Consider the following 16,660-nt stretch of genomic DNA (forward strand, 5'->3'; position numbering starts at 1 on the left):
TCATGGGTGCCTAGGGCCTGGGTCTCCTCGTGGCAAAACGAGAGCTGCCAAGGTGCCCCTAGAGGAGCTCTGAGAACTCCTCAGACTCTTAACAGGCACAGGCTCTGGAATGTTCCGCCCTGACAGGACTAGCAGCTTGTGGAATCAGGAGGTTGCAGAAGCCACAGTGAGCCACCATGACCGTGGACACTCAGACTGTCTGTACACACAGAACAGCCTGTAGCTACAGAGGACCATAGACTATCTGCTCTGCTTTAAGTGGAACTCCAGGAAATGACTGAGAAGTCGGCCTTCTAAAGAGATCCCCTGACAAGTGGAGGTGCATTTCCCAGATCCCCCATCTCAGCAGCCAACATCTGAGAAAGTTAGATTTTTCTGAGTCTGCTCACTGCCCTTGATTCTATGCCGACTCATAGAGACCCTATAGGACAAGGTAGAGCTGCGCCTGTGGGTTTCCGAGTCTGTAACACTTTACGGGAGTAGAAAGCCCAGTTTTTCTCCCTCGGAGCAGCGGGTGCTTTTGAACGACGGCCTTGCAGTTAGCAGCCTAACATGTAAGCAGTATGCCACTATGCCTCTGAAACACAGGCATACCTCAGAGATGCTGCGGGCTTGGCCCCAGACCACCTCAGCAAAGCACCATCACCACCAAGAGTCGCACGCATTGTTCTGTCTTCCCCGTGTGGGTGTGCAAGCTGTGCTCACACTGTCCTGCGGTCTGTTCCAGGAGCCGTGGGGGCACTGTGGGCTAGGCATTGGGCTGTTGACCTAAGAGTTCGGTGGTTCAAACGCACCGGTCACTTGGCTGGAGGAAGATGAGACTGTTTGGCCCCATAAAGATTAACAGCCTCAAAAACCCTATGCAGGGTCCCTGTGAGTCAGAATGGATCCGGTGGCCGTGGGTTTGCTTGTATAGGGGTGGGAGTAGCCTGTTCCGTGTGCAACAGCATTATGAAAATTTTTGAAATGCTGTGAGAATGATCAAATGTGACACAGGGATGCCACGTGACCACGTGCTACAGGAGAAACGGTGCTGATAGACTCGCCGACCACAAGGTTGCCACAAACCTTCCATTGGCAACAGACACCATGTCTGGTATCTGTGACAGGCAGCCAACCCAGGTGGGGTGTGCCTGTCTCCCCATGTTTCAGATGAACCGTGGAAACCCTGAAGCCTTTCGTAGGAGCAGAGGAGCACAGGGCAGGAAGGGAAGGACGGGCGGGGCAGGCCAGTTCTCCACAGCCAGGGTGCAAAAGGAAGGAAAAGGCAGCGGGCGTGGGAAACAGCGGTTCCCAGGCCAGGCTGTGCTGTGTCGGGGCTGTGCTCCGGCACACAGCCACTGTTCTCACCACTGAGATACAGGTGGAGTTTCCTACAGCAGCGTCTCAGGCCCCGCCCTGTGCAGATGCCAGACTGCATGCAAATGGGCTGGAAAGACCTTGGAAAGTTTTGCACACACACAAAAATAAGACAAAGGGCAATGAAACTGCAAAATAATTTTTAAAAAACAAACCCATTTCCACTGTCAATTCTAACTCACAGAGACCCTTTAGGAGAGGGGTGTCAAAGGCTGTAGATCTTTGCACACTAAACTGTCACCTCTTACTCCAGTAGACTAGGCTCTAACTACTGACCTTTTAGGCATGCAGCTAAGAGTGCTTTAACTACTGTGCCACCAGGCCCCCTCTGCCAAAATTATTAAGTAGTTTTTTATGGTGGGAAGGGGGTAGTGAATAGCTCATAAATACAAGCCTTTTCAAATAAAATAGGTTTACGTAAAGCCTACTGAATATCTGCAAGTCAGCCTTGGGCCGTGCTCTAAGAAAACAGCTTTAAAAGTCTGCTTTGGGACTGCTAACCTGAAGGCGAGCAGTTCGAAACCACTAGCTGCTCAGAAGGAGAAAGAGGAGGCTTTCTCCTCCTGTAAGAGTTACCATCTGGGAAACTCACAAGGGCTGTTCTACTGTGCCCTGTAGGGCCAGTATGAGTCGGCATCCACTGGGTGGCAGGGAGTTTGGAAAGACGCTGAGTCCCCAAGGGAAGATGCTTGGGGCTTCACCGCCATCAAGCGGCGCCAGGCGGTATCGCAGCATGGGACAGCTCTCTGAGGCAGAGTAAGGCCGTCTGTTTTTCATCTGACAATGACAGTGGGGGGGGGGGAACGTTCCACTTTATTACATCATCACCCATTTAGTTTAAAGGACACACCGTGTGGGTTCCCAGCCATCAGTCAACTGACATCACCCGAGGACCAGGCTGGGTTAAATTGGCACATCGTACATATTTCAGCAGCGGGAGAGATGCAGGTTTATAGGGAGGGATTTGAAACCCCCTTCTCAGGATCATAAGGATTCTCGGGTACCAAAACGTCCAGCCCGAGATTGCCCCATCTTCACAAAATAGCTTACCTGTGTGCATAAATGACGTGAGACCTGCAGAAGGTTTAACAGCCCGGAGGACTAGAAAACTAGGTGAGGTGGTAGCCTACTTGTCCAAAATCGATGGAGATCTCGTTATTGCTTAGAAGAGAAACAGCCCTCACGCATGCTGTTTCCACGTCCTCTCCGTGTTTGGGAGAGACTGATGTGAGGGATGCAGCCACTCCCTCCCCCACCCCACACTGTCAAGAGTTCAGGAACTCCGCTGCAGTTCCAATCCACCCAAAGGTGCCCTGGAAGAAAGGCCGGGCGATCTACTTCCCCAAACCCGCGCCTGCAAACCCTGTGGTGCACGGTTCCCCTGCTGCCGCGCACGTGCGCAGCTGCCAAGAATCAGAACGGACTCAAAACAACTGGCTTGGTCGGTCTGCGTGGGGTTGCCAGGAGGTGACTGGAAAACACAAGAGGGACGGGGGAGGGGTACGTATTTGGGGAGTGTGTGAAATCATGTTTCCACTCTCAGCACACCTCACTGAGTCAGGGCCTCTTGGGGGAAAACAGCATCATCGTGAGAGGGACTCAAGTCATGACTTGTTAATCCCCCTTTTCAACATGCACAGGCTACTGTGAGGAGCAAGGCTGGTGGCGGGAAAATACTGTCAGGCAAACATTTGTGGCATGTTAAGTAGCCCTAACTCAGCGCCTTAGTCACCCCAATCTCACCTCACCCCGGCTGCCCGCCTGTAGCACATCTGTCCCACACTGGGTTGTCCTTTTGATGAAAAATGGTGTCGGGCTCTTAGGAGGTAACATCCCTGACTCAGCTCGCAGATTTTTAAATGCCATTCAATTTCTGGGTACAGGGATCAAGATCATTGTTGTTGTTCCCTCTGCAAAGAAAGGCTTGCCATTGTCAGGCCCCACAGAGCTGCTTCTTGGATTATTAATCATTATTATGTGCCAGGTGTCTGGGCCAAGGGATTTTTGTGAACCAATTCTGTCAAATGAGGGATCTGAAGCCATCCCCTCCTAAAATTAAACCTCTGGGTGAACCTCCTTGTGCGGCCCCTCCCTGTCGTTCCTGAGTGCCACCAAACCCCAGGCCAACGCTGTCACCCCAGTGCTTTCCTGGGGCCAAACCTCAGGATCCATGCCTTTGGCAGCCCTAAAACCTGGTGGGAAACACCTTTGTGTTCTATGTAACAGGAGGAGAGACCTATGAGAGAAGGGTCAAAGTCCAAGCCCAGTGGAATGGGACTTGGAACTTGAATTCCACCAACAGGTGACGGGACCGTTTCTGACCTCAGGGCCCCTGCTCAGTGCTTGCACAGAGGCTGCCGAGAGGAGAGTTCCTGCCGCACCTTTATTGGGTATTCCAGTGGGGAGTGGTCAATAAGTGACACAATGGCCACTGCCCCGTGAGTGGACGATGCCCACTTACAGAATAAGCCACAAGGGGGGCACAGTGTAAATCTATTTACAGCAAGCCGAGGAGCCAGGGGTGGGAGAGGATCCAGTGCCAGGAATTTACAGCCAGAAGCACCCGCACACCGGCTCCTGGGGAGGGCGGCATGGGCCTGCAGGGGACAGTGTGGTCCGGAGGAACTCTGGATGAAGCGTTCTGGAACAGGTCGAGGGATTAACAGCAGTTTGGGGAGGGCACAGGAGAAGTGGCCTGTGACAGGGCACCCCCCCAAGATGAGTAGTCAGGGTGACCCTGAGCCTCTCCTGCTCAGGTAAGAAGTGTTTCCAGCGCCGGCTTAGACAGGGTGAGGCCGGGGCGGCTTTGGCTGTTTGTGCTCGGATTTACAGTCCTCCTCTGGGCCAAGTGGTGCTCCCAAACCAGCCGTGAGTTAGATGAATGGGCACCAGAAGACGAAAGGGTCAACATGGGGGTCCGATGACCAAACTTTAGTCACACGTAAAATGACGGGGGATCGTACGATGATGACCCTGAGTTGCCAGAGAGCCACCCTCACCCCCCCTCCAATGACATAGCCTGAGTGCGTGCCCAAAGAAAATGCCACAATGCTACTGACCCCCACACCCTTCCGCGCAGAACAGCAGTGGTCAGGCTGGGAGGGGCGCGAGCTCTTTGGTTCGTGAGCGGTCGGTCGGTCGGTCGGTCGGTCACAGCCCGTTCTTAGAAGGCCCTGGACTGTGCCCAGATCCACTGGCACTCCCTGCGGGCTCTGCGGCTTCACTGCAGTGGTCCCAGCTTCCGGACGGACGGACAGACGGACGGACGGCGGGTTAGCTGCCCTCTTTCCTGCCTTCATAGTCATTGTACGGGCTGGCCCGCGTCTGAGCCCGTGGGATGGAGAAATCTTTGGGCAGAGTGCGATTCTGAAAGGAAGCAATGCTGTCCTGAAGCCGCTGCCAGAAGGCGGATCCCCTTCTCTGCCCCAGCCCCGCCCCACCCCGAGGGCGAAAGTTCTTGCCACCTCAACCCGGAGGCAGGTAAGATGAGACTAGACACACCCTGCACCCAAGGCAGCCATCTAGAAATCAGTGCCAGGACCACGCCTGCACCCAACTTCCTGGGGTGCAGGCCTAGAGCAGGGGTCCTCAATCTTCCTAAGGCCTCCACCCTTTCATACAGTTCCTCATGTTGTGGTGACCCCCAACCATAAAATTATTTTCGTTACTACTTCATCACTGTCCTTTTGCTACTCTTATGAATTGGGGGACCCCTGTGAAAGGGGTGGCGACCCACAGGTTGAGAACCACTGCCCTAAAGAGAGGAGAACCAGCCCGCTTACCTGCAGCTGGAAGTGGGTGGAATATGGGGCGTAAAGTACATCGCCTATCTCTTCCTGGCCTGAAACAGAGGGAGAGGAGACATGACAGCACCCAGTCGGCCCTCCTTTGCACTCCCACCTGAGCTCGCCCAATGCTATCAAGGTGGCACGCTGGTCACCCGTGGCCTATCCCCCCAGGACACTGCAGCGGTTTTGAGGTGAAGGGCTCAGTTCTGTTCAACCAGTACCGAGCCCAGGACCAGATCGAGAAGCTGCACAATATTGGCTAAATAAATGGCTAACTAACCGTAGGAGGTTACTAAGGAATTCCACTTCCAAAGCAGGGCCTGAGCCCCACCTCCCATAAAGACCCCTCCCAAAGGCATCACCACTGTAACTAGAAGCCACCAAGAAGCTTTGCGTCTGTAGCTTCAAGACAAGGGAGAAAGCATACTGTGAGTTGGAAGCCAAAAGCTGAGCCTCAGAGACCCCTCACCCCGTCTCAAAATACTGCCTTCTCAGGAGCACAACCAAAGAGCAAGTCAGCACGGGACCCCAGCGGAGAGAGCCCTGTTGATGAGGACAGGCTCTGGCTATCGGGTAGCCAGCCGCTTGTTGCTTATAAGCCACAGATACCTGGCTCTCCTAACTCCAGGTAAGCAAGCATCAGATCACTTGATTCTTTATGTCAGAGAAGATCTCTTCCCTCCCACAAACTTAGAAGCCCACACCAGCACGTGGCTCTCCAGGCCAAATGGAGACTCCTGCTGGTTGATCAAAAGGGCTTGCTCCTCCTCTGCTTCTCCTCTGTCCCACTGCAGGAACCCGGCTGGCTTGATGGGCTCGCCCTTCGCCTCCATTCTCAATGTCCTGAAAGGGATGCCTGGTCTTCTTCTATCCCGTTCTCATCTACTTGTCTTTAGGAATGTTTCTAGTCCTTTCGTTCCATCCCTTGGCTCCAACTTACCTCAATTCAGAGAGAAGTATACGGGATTGTGCAGAGTTGTGAGACGAGGATTCCAGAGACTGATTTCTGGTTCTGCTGGTCTCCAGGCAACTGGATGGTTTTAGGCAATATTTGATCCCTGAGCACCTTATTTATTCTGTAGACCAAAACTCACTGCCCTAGAGCCAATTCTGACTCATAGTGACCCTAGAGGACAGGGTAGAAATGTCCTTGCAGGTTTCAGAGACTGTAACTCTTTAAGGGACTAGGAAGTCCCATCTTTCTCCCAAGAAGACTGGTGGCTTTGAACTGCTGAACTTGTTTATGGGGAGCAACCCAACACATAACCACTATGCCACCAGGTTCCTCTAGAAGAGACGGGACCTGGGCAATCTCACATGTTCTTTACTTTAAAAAAAAAAATATTTCCCTATTGCTTTTTAAAATTATTATTAAAAGATCATTTTATTGGGGGGGGCTCTTACAGCTCTTATCACAACCCATACATCAATTTATCAAGCATATTTGTACATATGTTGTCATCATTATTTTCTAAGCATGTACTTTCTATTTGAGCCCTTGCTATCAGCTCCTCTTTTCTCCTCCCCACTCCCCATCCCTTCTTTACTTGATAATGTCTATGGCTCGCCCCATCATCATCTGGCTCTGGTACCTTGACTGATTTCCTCTTGAGAGTAGGCTCTGTTCTCCACACCGGTGCTGTGCTTCATGAGCCGAGGTTTGCAAAAAGCATCCTCCACAGGGTAATCCATGGGGTTCCGTTGGCGGGTGAGCAGACAGAACTCAGGCACAACGTATGTCAACAGGAAGACCCAGCCATTGGCAACCAAGGCTGAGCCGAGGATGGTATCATCCCAACTGTTGCCAGGGACACGATACAAGAGCAGGGTGATCCATGCCACCCAGAGGGCAATGGACAGGAGCATGGTGAGGAAGATGTGTGCCCCGTTTCTCTTCCAGCCGGTGAAGGACCCACAGAAGGTGAAGGAAGCCATGAGGAAGGTCAGTGCCATCAGGGTGAGCACGTAGATGAGCAGCATGACAAAGTCCTCGTTGCGACGAGAGAAAGGAAGCTCAGAAAAGACGGCGGTGTTGGTCCTGTTCATCGTGAGCACAAGGTATTCCACAGCGATGACATCCTGAACCAAGCTGAAGCCCACGGCCGTGCCTAGAATCATCAGCATGGAGAGGGGCTTCCTCCCTTGGACCAGCCTTGTCAGGTGGAGAGCGTGAGCCAGGAGGCAGGAGAAGCAGAGGGCAAAGAGGATGCCAAAGAGGAAGAAGCGTGTGGGCCCCGTCTCCTTGTCCAGTGTGATGATGAAGGCAAAGGTGAGGCCGAAGACCCCCAGCACCCCCAGGAGGAAGAGGAACTGGGTCGGGAGCACTTTCCGTTTGTTGGAGTCCTGCACCTTGCCGATGAGGACCAGCAGAGCCAACATGAAGGTGAGGGAGGTCACGGCCCCGAGCCCAGCCAGGGCTTCTAGGACAATGCCCCAAATCACATTTCTATCACAGAGTCTGTGGTATTTGAACGGCAGGTCCCCGCGGCAACCAGGATGAGGTGTTGTAGACATGCTGGTCCTGCATAAAAGCAAAGGGGAGGGAGGAGAGGGTTGAACTCCTAAGGAAGGTCTTGCGAAAGGAGGAGGAACAGAATGCACGTTGAGACAGTATTCCGCCCCTAAACTTATTCAGTTAAATAGAGCGACTCATTTTCCCTTACCTTTTGTGACAAATTCTAGAGACTGATGAAGGGAAGGAGCACATCTCATGTCCCCCTCCCTCCACTTGACCATGGCCATCTTTGCCCTGAAGCTGGGGACCCCAACACCTTTCGGCTCCTCGCTTCAGAAACCTCTCAGATCACCCGCTGGCATTTCTGGGATTTGGGGTTAGTGTTTTCTTAGGAACCAGTGAGCCTGGGAATAGCCAAGATCGAAGCCAGTGTCTTCATCACACTGTATCAGCCTCAAGTTCTTTTGCTCCACTTCTGACCCCATTTCAGATATCTGCTAAGAATTGCCTCCTCTCCCAGCTAACAGAAGTGTTTTCCTTATGTGGACTGTAGATTTTGCCACCGTAGCGAGAACTCTGTGACGGGTAAACACACGTGGCAAACAGGGTGTTTCGTTCTCGCCCCGGAAAACACGGGAAGAGGCCCCTCCTCCTTCAGAACCACTTTAGATAACGAAGGTGCTTTCACTGCTTGGGAAGCATCTCTTTTTGACTCGGCAACCTTGTTCAAATATTGTATGAAGTCACTATTATAATCAAGAAAATGTTTTCACACTAAAAGAAATGCTCTTTGGTGGTCACCAGAGGGGAAAGGGGAAGGGAGGGCGAGAGCGTTATGGGCTAGAGCGTTATGGGCTAGAGCAGTGGTTCTCAACCTTCCTAATGCTGCGATCCTTAACACAATTCCTCATGTTGTGGTGCCCCCTATGTGGGCGTATCTGCATGTGGGCGGACCCAGTCTCAGTTCCTAAGACCATCAGAAATAGGGTCTTAGGTGACCCCTGTGAAAGGGATGTTCGACCCCCAAAGGGGTCTCGACCCACAGGTTGAGAACCACTGCCCTACAGTGATTAAGGCACCATGGACTTCCCCTGGGCCATTGTCCAGGGATGTGACTAACCTTGCCCCTGGCCCCCCAACCTACACACACACACACACAGTACATTACAAAGTGAACGAATGCAGAGATTGGCTAAAATTTAACATCTTCCCTTTTTGACTCATTTTTCATTTGTTTCACTTTGTAAGTTTCTGCTTTCTTTTGGCTTGAGGTCTCACTGTGTGTTGTTTTGTTCTTGTTGAGGGTAGAGTGGGTTGGTATGAAATCATCCGGCGTAGGTAAATCTATAGTGATGGGAACTAGATTAATAGTTTCTTAGGGTTATAGCAGAGGAGGTTGGTGGGGGGCGGTGCATGCGGGGAATGGGGAACTCAGAGTGAGTCCAAAAATGAAGAAAATGTTCTCAAATTGATTGGGGTGATGATGACACAACGTTTAATAGAGTCAAACCACTGGATTATATGGTATGTAAATTATATGTAAAACCTCAAGTCAAAGTTAGAGTTAGATAATGAAATAAAGGGAGGAGAGAAGAGTGATGAAAATCAAAACGCACCTGGACGTGATTAATTCCATGGACTAATGAGCCACGCAAGCATCAGTCTCTACAGCCCTGAGACCAGAAGAACGATGTGATCCCAGCTTCCCCCACCAAGTGCTCTAACAAGGATCACATTAGAAGGATAGAGCAGGAGTGGACTAGGGGACAGAACTCAGATTCATGATAGACCAGGCTTACTTATCAGACAGACTGGTAAGACACCAACACCGTGGCCCTCCGTCTCCCTGGTGGTCTGAAACTTTCCTGTCCGGTGTTGGGATCATCAGCTGTTTCGGCTCAAAAGGGGCGGCATTTACCCAAGGACAAAGCCCAGAGGGTTAGGGAAGAAGGGCGGGGATGGGAAACAGGGAGGAAGCGAGGTGAGTGGTGGCACAATGGGTGAAGTGAAACAACATGCATATGGATTGTTGAGTGCGAACCCGATCATCTTCTCCGGAGACCTTCCCCTAATCCACCATAAACAGATTGTCTTGTTTTTTTCTTGAAATAAGGGAAGCATCAGTGAATAAGTATTGTCTGCAGTAGCACTCGAGAGGTGCAAACAAAATGCAGAAGGAAATCAGAAAGAAGAGGAAGGGCTGGGTTAAGGAACAAGAAAAGCTACAGAGCATCAGCTGAGCGAAGATAAAACCCACTCATCGTTTCTGCACCTCAGGGTCGTTTCTGACTTATATAAGGTGACCAGACGCCCCGCTTTTGGCAGGACAGTCCCGATTTTTAACAATTTTTCCCGCATCCTCTGGCGTTTTTAAAAAGTCCCAATTTTTGGAAAGAATGCACAAGCTAGGGTAGACGGTTTTCGGCTGCCATGTGGCTATTTCGCCAGGATATGAGTTTTATCAATGGTGTCCCTCTTTACCAATGTTAAAACCTTAGACTTATAGCCACCCTAGGTGGCAGACCGGAACTGCCCCCGTGGGTGTCTGAGGCTGTGAATCTTGACAGGAGCTAAAGGTCTCATCTTTTTCCAGAGCAACACCTGGTGGATTTGAATAATTGACCTTGTGATTAGCAGCCCCACCTGTAAACCACTACACCCCAGGCTCCTATGCCTGTACCACACCCCCCTAAAGGTTATAAAGTACTTCACTTGCACTTCCTAAGACGGTGTGTCAGCCACTCAGGGTCCAGTGGCCTCCTCCTTCCATCCCTTTTCTTCAAGACCCACCACAAGAGAGAGCCCTGCAATAGGGTGGGAAGGAGCCATCGTTGACTATTCGAGCTAGACAGGGACTTCAAACCCCCCCCCACCCCGCTTCCCTTAAAGATGTGCAATGAGATGAGAATTGTGGTAGAGTCAGTGTATTGGTATAGCAATTAGGGGGGAGGAGAGGGAGGAAAAACACCTGTGTGCATGTGCGCCATATTGGTGTTGTTAGTGGGCTGGCAAGGCAATTGACTCTTGTCGTCCCAGGTGGGCAGAGTAGAACTGCTCCCCAGGGTCTGCAAGGCAGTGCCTGTCTCCCCAAGTTCCATTCTGTCTTATCTCGTCATCCACACAATAGTACTGAGCACCACTTTTTGCCAATCACTCCTCTAGGTATTGGAAATTCAATGATGGGGGTGGGGTGGGCAATGGAAATGTCCCCTGCCGTAGTAGGAAAGATAGACAATCTGCTAACTCCCCACGTCTTTCCACCACTTTCTCACACTGCTTTCGAACTCTAAACCAGATGCCATGGTTTAGTCAGAGTCAACCTGCCCCCGCCCTTAATTGGGCTCTTTTTTTTTTTTTTTTCTTAATTGGGTTCTTAGAGATCACCAGGCCTTTCTTTTGAAGCACCTCTGGGTGCCCTCAAGCCTTTAGCTTTTCAGTTTGCCGCCGAGCTCATTCATGGGCAGCCCCCAAGGACTTCCTGCACGGTCGCCCACTGGCTCTGACACCACAGCCCATGGATTGCACAGCCCTGCCACATGCAGAACCCAGAGACAGGTGTGCGCTGTGTCCCACCTCCCCGCGGATGCAGGAGGAAGGAGGTTCGGGTACAGGTAACCACTGAACTTGTTACATGCCGTCAAATCAAGTCCAACATGGAAGGCCCCTTCGGAGAGGGCAGGGCTGCCCCCAGGGGTCCCCAGGCTATCATGTCACAGGAGCAGAATCTGGGCCTTTTCTCCCACCGAGCCGCTCATGGATACCAACCACAGAACCCTCCCACCCCTGAACTACAAGTGTGCAATGTCTGAGCTGCCTGCCTGCAAACACCCACTCTTCATTGGGGTGGGGCTGGGGAAACGGCCCTATGGTGAAAACCCCGTCACACTCAAGACCGGCGTGCTCAAGAAACAGTGTCCCAGTGGCACAATGGGTTAAGCTGGGTTGCTCACTGAAAGGTTGGTTTGACCCCATCAGCTGTTCGAAGGAAAGGAATGAGGCCTCCTGCCCTGTCAGTAGTTGCAGCTTGAGAAGCCCAAAGGGCCCTTTCTCCCCTGTGCAACCAGGTCTCTGCGAGTTCAATCCACTTGACAGGATTTGACTTATGTACCAGGGAAGGGCCCTGGGCGGTTTATCCTCACTGACCTTGGTCACCTCTCCACGCCTCGCCCTCTCAGGTGACTCATAAAGGGTGGTGCCCGGGAGGAAGTTGGTGCCCTCTTCCCTTGTCTGTTCTCTCACCCTTGCGGCCACTCCCGGCCAATTGCTCCTTCCCCACCCCTCAAGGATTGTTGACTATAACTGTGGTCATAATTACCTGATGATTATGAAGGACTTTGATTTGATAAGTCTAAAGCTTGACAGAGATTGGTGAAGTTTTGCTGAAGGACTGGACTAGCGCTGAACCTGTGTGGGAGGGGCCGTGTCTGTCTCAAAGCCTCCAGGAACCACAGACAGCCCAGGGTCTGACAAGCACAATGGGAAGTAGGAGTGAATGCTAAAGAAATCCCGTCTCCCAGCTGAACCACCTCTCACTCCGATCATCACAGAGGGTGGAGAGACAGTCCCTGAAGGGCCTTTAACTGCGGTTCTCTCAACCTGTGGGTCGAGGGGGATTGAACGACCCTTTCACAGGGGTCGCCCGATTCATAACAGTAGCAAAATGACAGTGATGAAGTAGCAACGAGAATAATTTTATGGTTGGGGAGGTCACCACAACATGAGGAAGGGTATTAAAGGGTCACGGCATGAGGAAGGTTAAGAACCACTGCTTTAAAACCTTGTTTAACCCAATTTGTAGAAGGCTAGGGAGGACCGTGGGAGCCCCAAATCCATCTGCAGAGTCTCTAGTCAGATCAAGCCTCTCTGGCTGCCAGAGTCTGGCAGCTCCCCTCTGGCCACAGGTGAGGGACTGTAACCGCTTTACCATCAGAGAGGGCTGTGAACTTGATTATGGTGGATGGACACTCGGTCAGTCGACCTCCCTCTTGACCGAACCCAGAATTTGCTCTGGGCTCAAATATTTCTCGCTTGTTCCATAACAGAAATTTCTTCTCTGGATTTTTTAATATTGTCGGTGGACTCTTCTTTCTTACTCTCTATTTTCTATTTTTGTCATTGTAGAATTCTTATTTCTTTGTCATTTTGTTTGTGTTTTGTGTTTCTGCTAGGTTCCCAGTGGAAGCACAGGCGGGGACACCTAGAGGCAGGAACTGGGCAATGGTTTACAGGGATGGGGGAGGGGAGAGGGGGGGATTGGGAAGCAAGCAATGAATGAAGTGATTCCGTGGAAAGGAAATGTAAGTGGAAGTCAGGGGGAAGGACCATTAGAACTGATTATGATGATTTATATGCAACTCTTCTAAAAAGCGATTTAACTATAGAAGTACATGATATGTGAAGATTCTATCAAGAAAACTAGAAGGAAAAAAAAGAAAGTAACCTATGGTTACCATAGGTGAAGGAGAAGCAGTATGTTTAGGGGTACTGAATTTATGTTGATAGTGGTGGATAACTTGGAGAGGGATATAAGAACGGTTGTACACCACTAAGTGTATAATCAATGGCACTGAATCACACCTGTAGAAGTTGTTGAACTGGAGAGTGTTTTGTTGTGTCTATTTTTTCCACAATTAAAAAATAATAATTATAGGAATAACAGCAAGTACAAGGAAGAAGAAAAGGTTCTAAAATTGATTGGGGTAATGACTGTAAGGCTCTTTATGATGTGGGGATGAAGTGCCAATAAAATTGCTACTTAAAAAAAAAAAACGTGTCGAAAAATTAATAATGATGATTCCCAAGGAGTACAGTGGGTTAAGCACTGGGCTCCTAACCACAAGGTGGGCAGTCCAAACTCATCAGCCGCTGTGCAGGAGAAGATGAAGCTATCCTCTTCCATACAGACTTCTAGTCCTGGAAATCCCCTGAGCATTCTATTCTGTCCTGTGAATTGGAATCCACTTGACAGCAATGGGTTTGCACTGGTTTTTTTATCTTAAAAAAATAATTTCTGTACTAGTCATTTTTTTGTATAGAAATTTCTAAACCAAATCAAAAATAAAGATAGGAGCATATTGTGCTTTGGACATATCATCCGAGACCAGTCCCTGAGGACACCGTGTTGGTAAAGCAGTGGGCAGCGAAAGAGGAAGGCCTTCAACAAGATGGATTGACACAGTGGCTGCAACGATGGGCTCAGACAGAGGGACCCCTGGGGCCGGCGCAGGTCCGGGCCGTGTCCCCTTCTGTCGTACAGAGGGTGCTAGGAGTCAGAACCACTCGATGGTGCCTCACAGCAACAACTATGTGTAATGAACCGCACACATCTACCACTGTCTTCCTTTTCTCCCCTTAATCTTCAATGTCTGCCTTTCTTTGTTCTTTGTATTGCTATGGTAAAATATATTGAATAAAGTTCTCCATTGGCAAGATGTTTTAAGTATCCCATTCGGTGACTGTTGTAATCACAATGTTGTGCCAACCTCACTGTCATTTCCAGAACTTTTTCATCGGGAGACAAGAAGTCTTGCTGACAGAGCAGGTTATGCTAACACCAGGGTCCGAGGTTTCACCACCTGCCACTCTCAGGCAGACGACGAAGCTGCCGTAATGATTCCAGGCCTGGAACCCTTGGGGAGCAGTGGTGTTCTGCCTACAATGTCGCCATGGGGTCAGGAGGAGTTGAAGTGACTACACAGCACTGGATGGGTGGTTCCGGAAACAGAAACCACACACCCATGAAGGCTGTCTATCACTCCACACTAGATAATGTTCAAGGAAATCCCAGGTACCATATAATTTTATTCACAAGCTCTTTATCTTTAAAAGAAAGAAACTTCCTTTGAACCTAAGCACACTTTAAAAATGACTTACTCTCAAATAGCCCGACGAGATTCATATTTCCCAATTCTCTCACAATTGTCCTTGGGAATGGGGGAATTCTTAGTAAGTACTTTTATCTGGGTGACTAATGTTTTTGGAAGTCTCATTCTTAGCTCACCTCTCCCGAACCTCCTCTAGCCCTTCCCTACTGTGATCGGGATAACACAGCAGGTCTAAAATGCCACAGATGCTTTAAGTCAGGCAACGGCAAAGGAAAGGTGCCAGTGTCGGTAACAAGCAGAACTGTCCAGAAAAGCAGTAGCATGTCCGGTGGGTGTCACCGGTGGGTGGAGCAGCTTCAGGGTGTCATGCTCCCGACCCCCACGGCCCTCCTGCCACACCAGACTGAACAGACTCGCTAGCAATACTTGTTATCCATGTTAAGACTCACAGCTGATAGATACAGTAATAAACTGCTTACAGGCAGTATTTCTTAGATTACACAAATACCAAGAACAAAATTGCTTTGTAAAATAGTTGCACATTGAATTCTACCATTGTTCGTAATGGACAGGAAGCTTTTTGGATTTGTCTCCTTTTCTTTTAGTTACGACTTCATCCTTCAAAAGAATGATTGGGATCGGTCACAGATGCTAATTGCCACAAGACTGCAGCTGAGAGACCAGAAATGTCCACGCGATCAGTGACTGCAGAGGGACCAGCCGCAAAGAAAACAATAGTAAGTGCTGGTAGTTTGAGCTGAGAGCCGCTGAGCCCGGGTGAGTCGACGTGTCATGGTGATTGGATCGTATGGACATCTCTGATGGGGTCCACACTCACTCAACTCACTGCCAGCAAGGCGAGGCCAACCCATAGCAACCCTATAGGCAGGCTAGAACGGCTCCTGCAAATTTCCGAGACTGAAGCTCTTTCCGGGCATAGACAGCCTCGTCTTTCTCCCAAGGAGCGGCTGGAGGTTTGGGACTGCTGACCTTGCGGTTAGCAGCCTGCTGGGTGGCCCCTGCACCACCAGGGCTCCAGCGGGGCTTTAGAAGGTTCAAAAAGTCAACTAGCATCGAGTGTTAGCCTTACAGGGATGTTCATACATGTAAACTGAGCTTCCAGAAGAAAGGGGTTGTTATTGGCATAACTGGGTACCAAAAATCATCAACCTCACAGTCAATTCCAATCCATAGCAACCCTACAGGGTCTGAGAATGACTCTTCACAGAAGCGGACAACCTCAACTTTCTCGAGTGGGACAGCTAGCATGTTTGACCCCGGACCTTTGGTTAACAGCCAAACACCTGGCCCACAGTCTCAGCTGCTGGCCCAAAGGTTGGTAGTTCAAATCCAGCCAGCAACCCCACAGGCGATGAGACCTGGCGATCTGCTCCTGGAAAGATTACAGCCAAGATAACCCCCGGAGGCAGCTCCCTGCAGGGAGGGAGGGAGAGTAAAATGGAGTCTCAGCTTAGGCACTCTGAACTCCCTAAGCTCAGGGGTCATTTGGGCAAAGAGAGTGGGGATGGTTCCTCAATGAATATGGCCAAGGTCAGTGAACTGCATGCATGGAAAAATGTCGAGATGGCGAACATTTGGTTTTATACATCTTGACCTTTTGGCATGGAGCTGGCAAATGACTTATCTGTCCTATGTGAACCAACTCATCCTGTAAGTCCTATCAATGCCACCTCCACAGAGGCCTCTGAGATAGACCCACTTCTCCCCAGCACTCCCCGATCTGTACCTGGGCCACTTCCGAAGCCTGACTTCCCAGCCTCCAGTCTTGCCCTCTGAGAGCGACTTCCCACTGGCAGCCGTGGAGAAGCGCCCCAAATGTAAACCCCCTGCCCCTGCAGTCTCATGCCTCACCGCACTCTGCTCCCTGAAACAATGTGACCTTTATTAGGACTCCTCCATGCAGTGTCTCACATCAGCATGCTCTTCCCCACCCCTCCTGCACTTGGCTTTGAGGTCTTTCTTGTTGCTGTTTCGTGGTTGCTGTTGCCGGGTGCCCTCAAGTGGGCTCTGAGTCCTGGTGACCCACAGCCGGATGAAGCAGGCTCAGTCCGACACCGTCCTCACAATGCTGGGCTGGCGGCCACTGCAGCCACTGTGTCCACCTGTCTCGCTGAGGGCTGTCTTCCTTCACTGACCCTTGACTCTCCCGACAGTGGTCTCTTCTCCACGGGCAGGTGCCTCCCGACAACCTGCCCAAGTGCATGAGTCAGAAT

The 16,660-nt window shown here is 50.7% G+C and overlaps 1 protein-coding gene across 1 annotated transcript in view; it reads right to left on the minus strand.

The window, feature by feature from the left end:
- Positions 1-3,839: 3,839 nt before the first annotated feature.
- GPRC5A (G protein-coupled receptor class C group 5 member A) overlaps positions 3,840-16,660 on the minus strand; it is a 34,726-nt gene continuing 21,905 nt past the window's right edge. Inside the window, exons 2-4 of the mRNA XM_004716221.2 lie at positions 6,740-7,668; positions 5,142-5,200; positions 3,840-4,725 (exon numbers count right to left, since the gene is read on the minus strand). Of these exons, the coding sequence (XP_004716278.1) occupies positions 4,633-4,725; positions 5,142-5,200; positions 6,740-7,661 (1,074 nt within the window). The 5' untranslated portion in view covers positions 7,662-7,668 and the 3' untranslated portion in view covers positions 3,840-4,632. The remainder of the gene's footprint in view (positions 4,726-5,141; positions 5,201-6,739; positions 7,669-16,660) is intronic.

Source organism: Echinops telfairi, unplaced genomic scaffold, assembly GCF_000313985.2.
Source record: "Echinops telfairi isolate 266 unplaced genomic scaffold, ASM31398v2 ScPeMD7_1957;HRSCAF=2489, whole genome shotgun sequence".
Taxonomy (NCBI): Eukaryota; Metazoa; Chordata; class Mammalia; order Afrosoricida; family Tenrecidae; genus Echinops; species Echinops telfairi.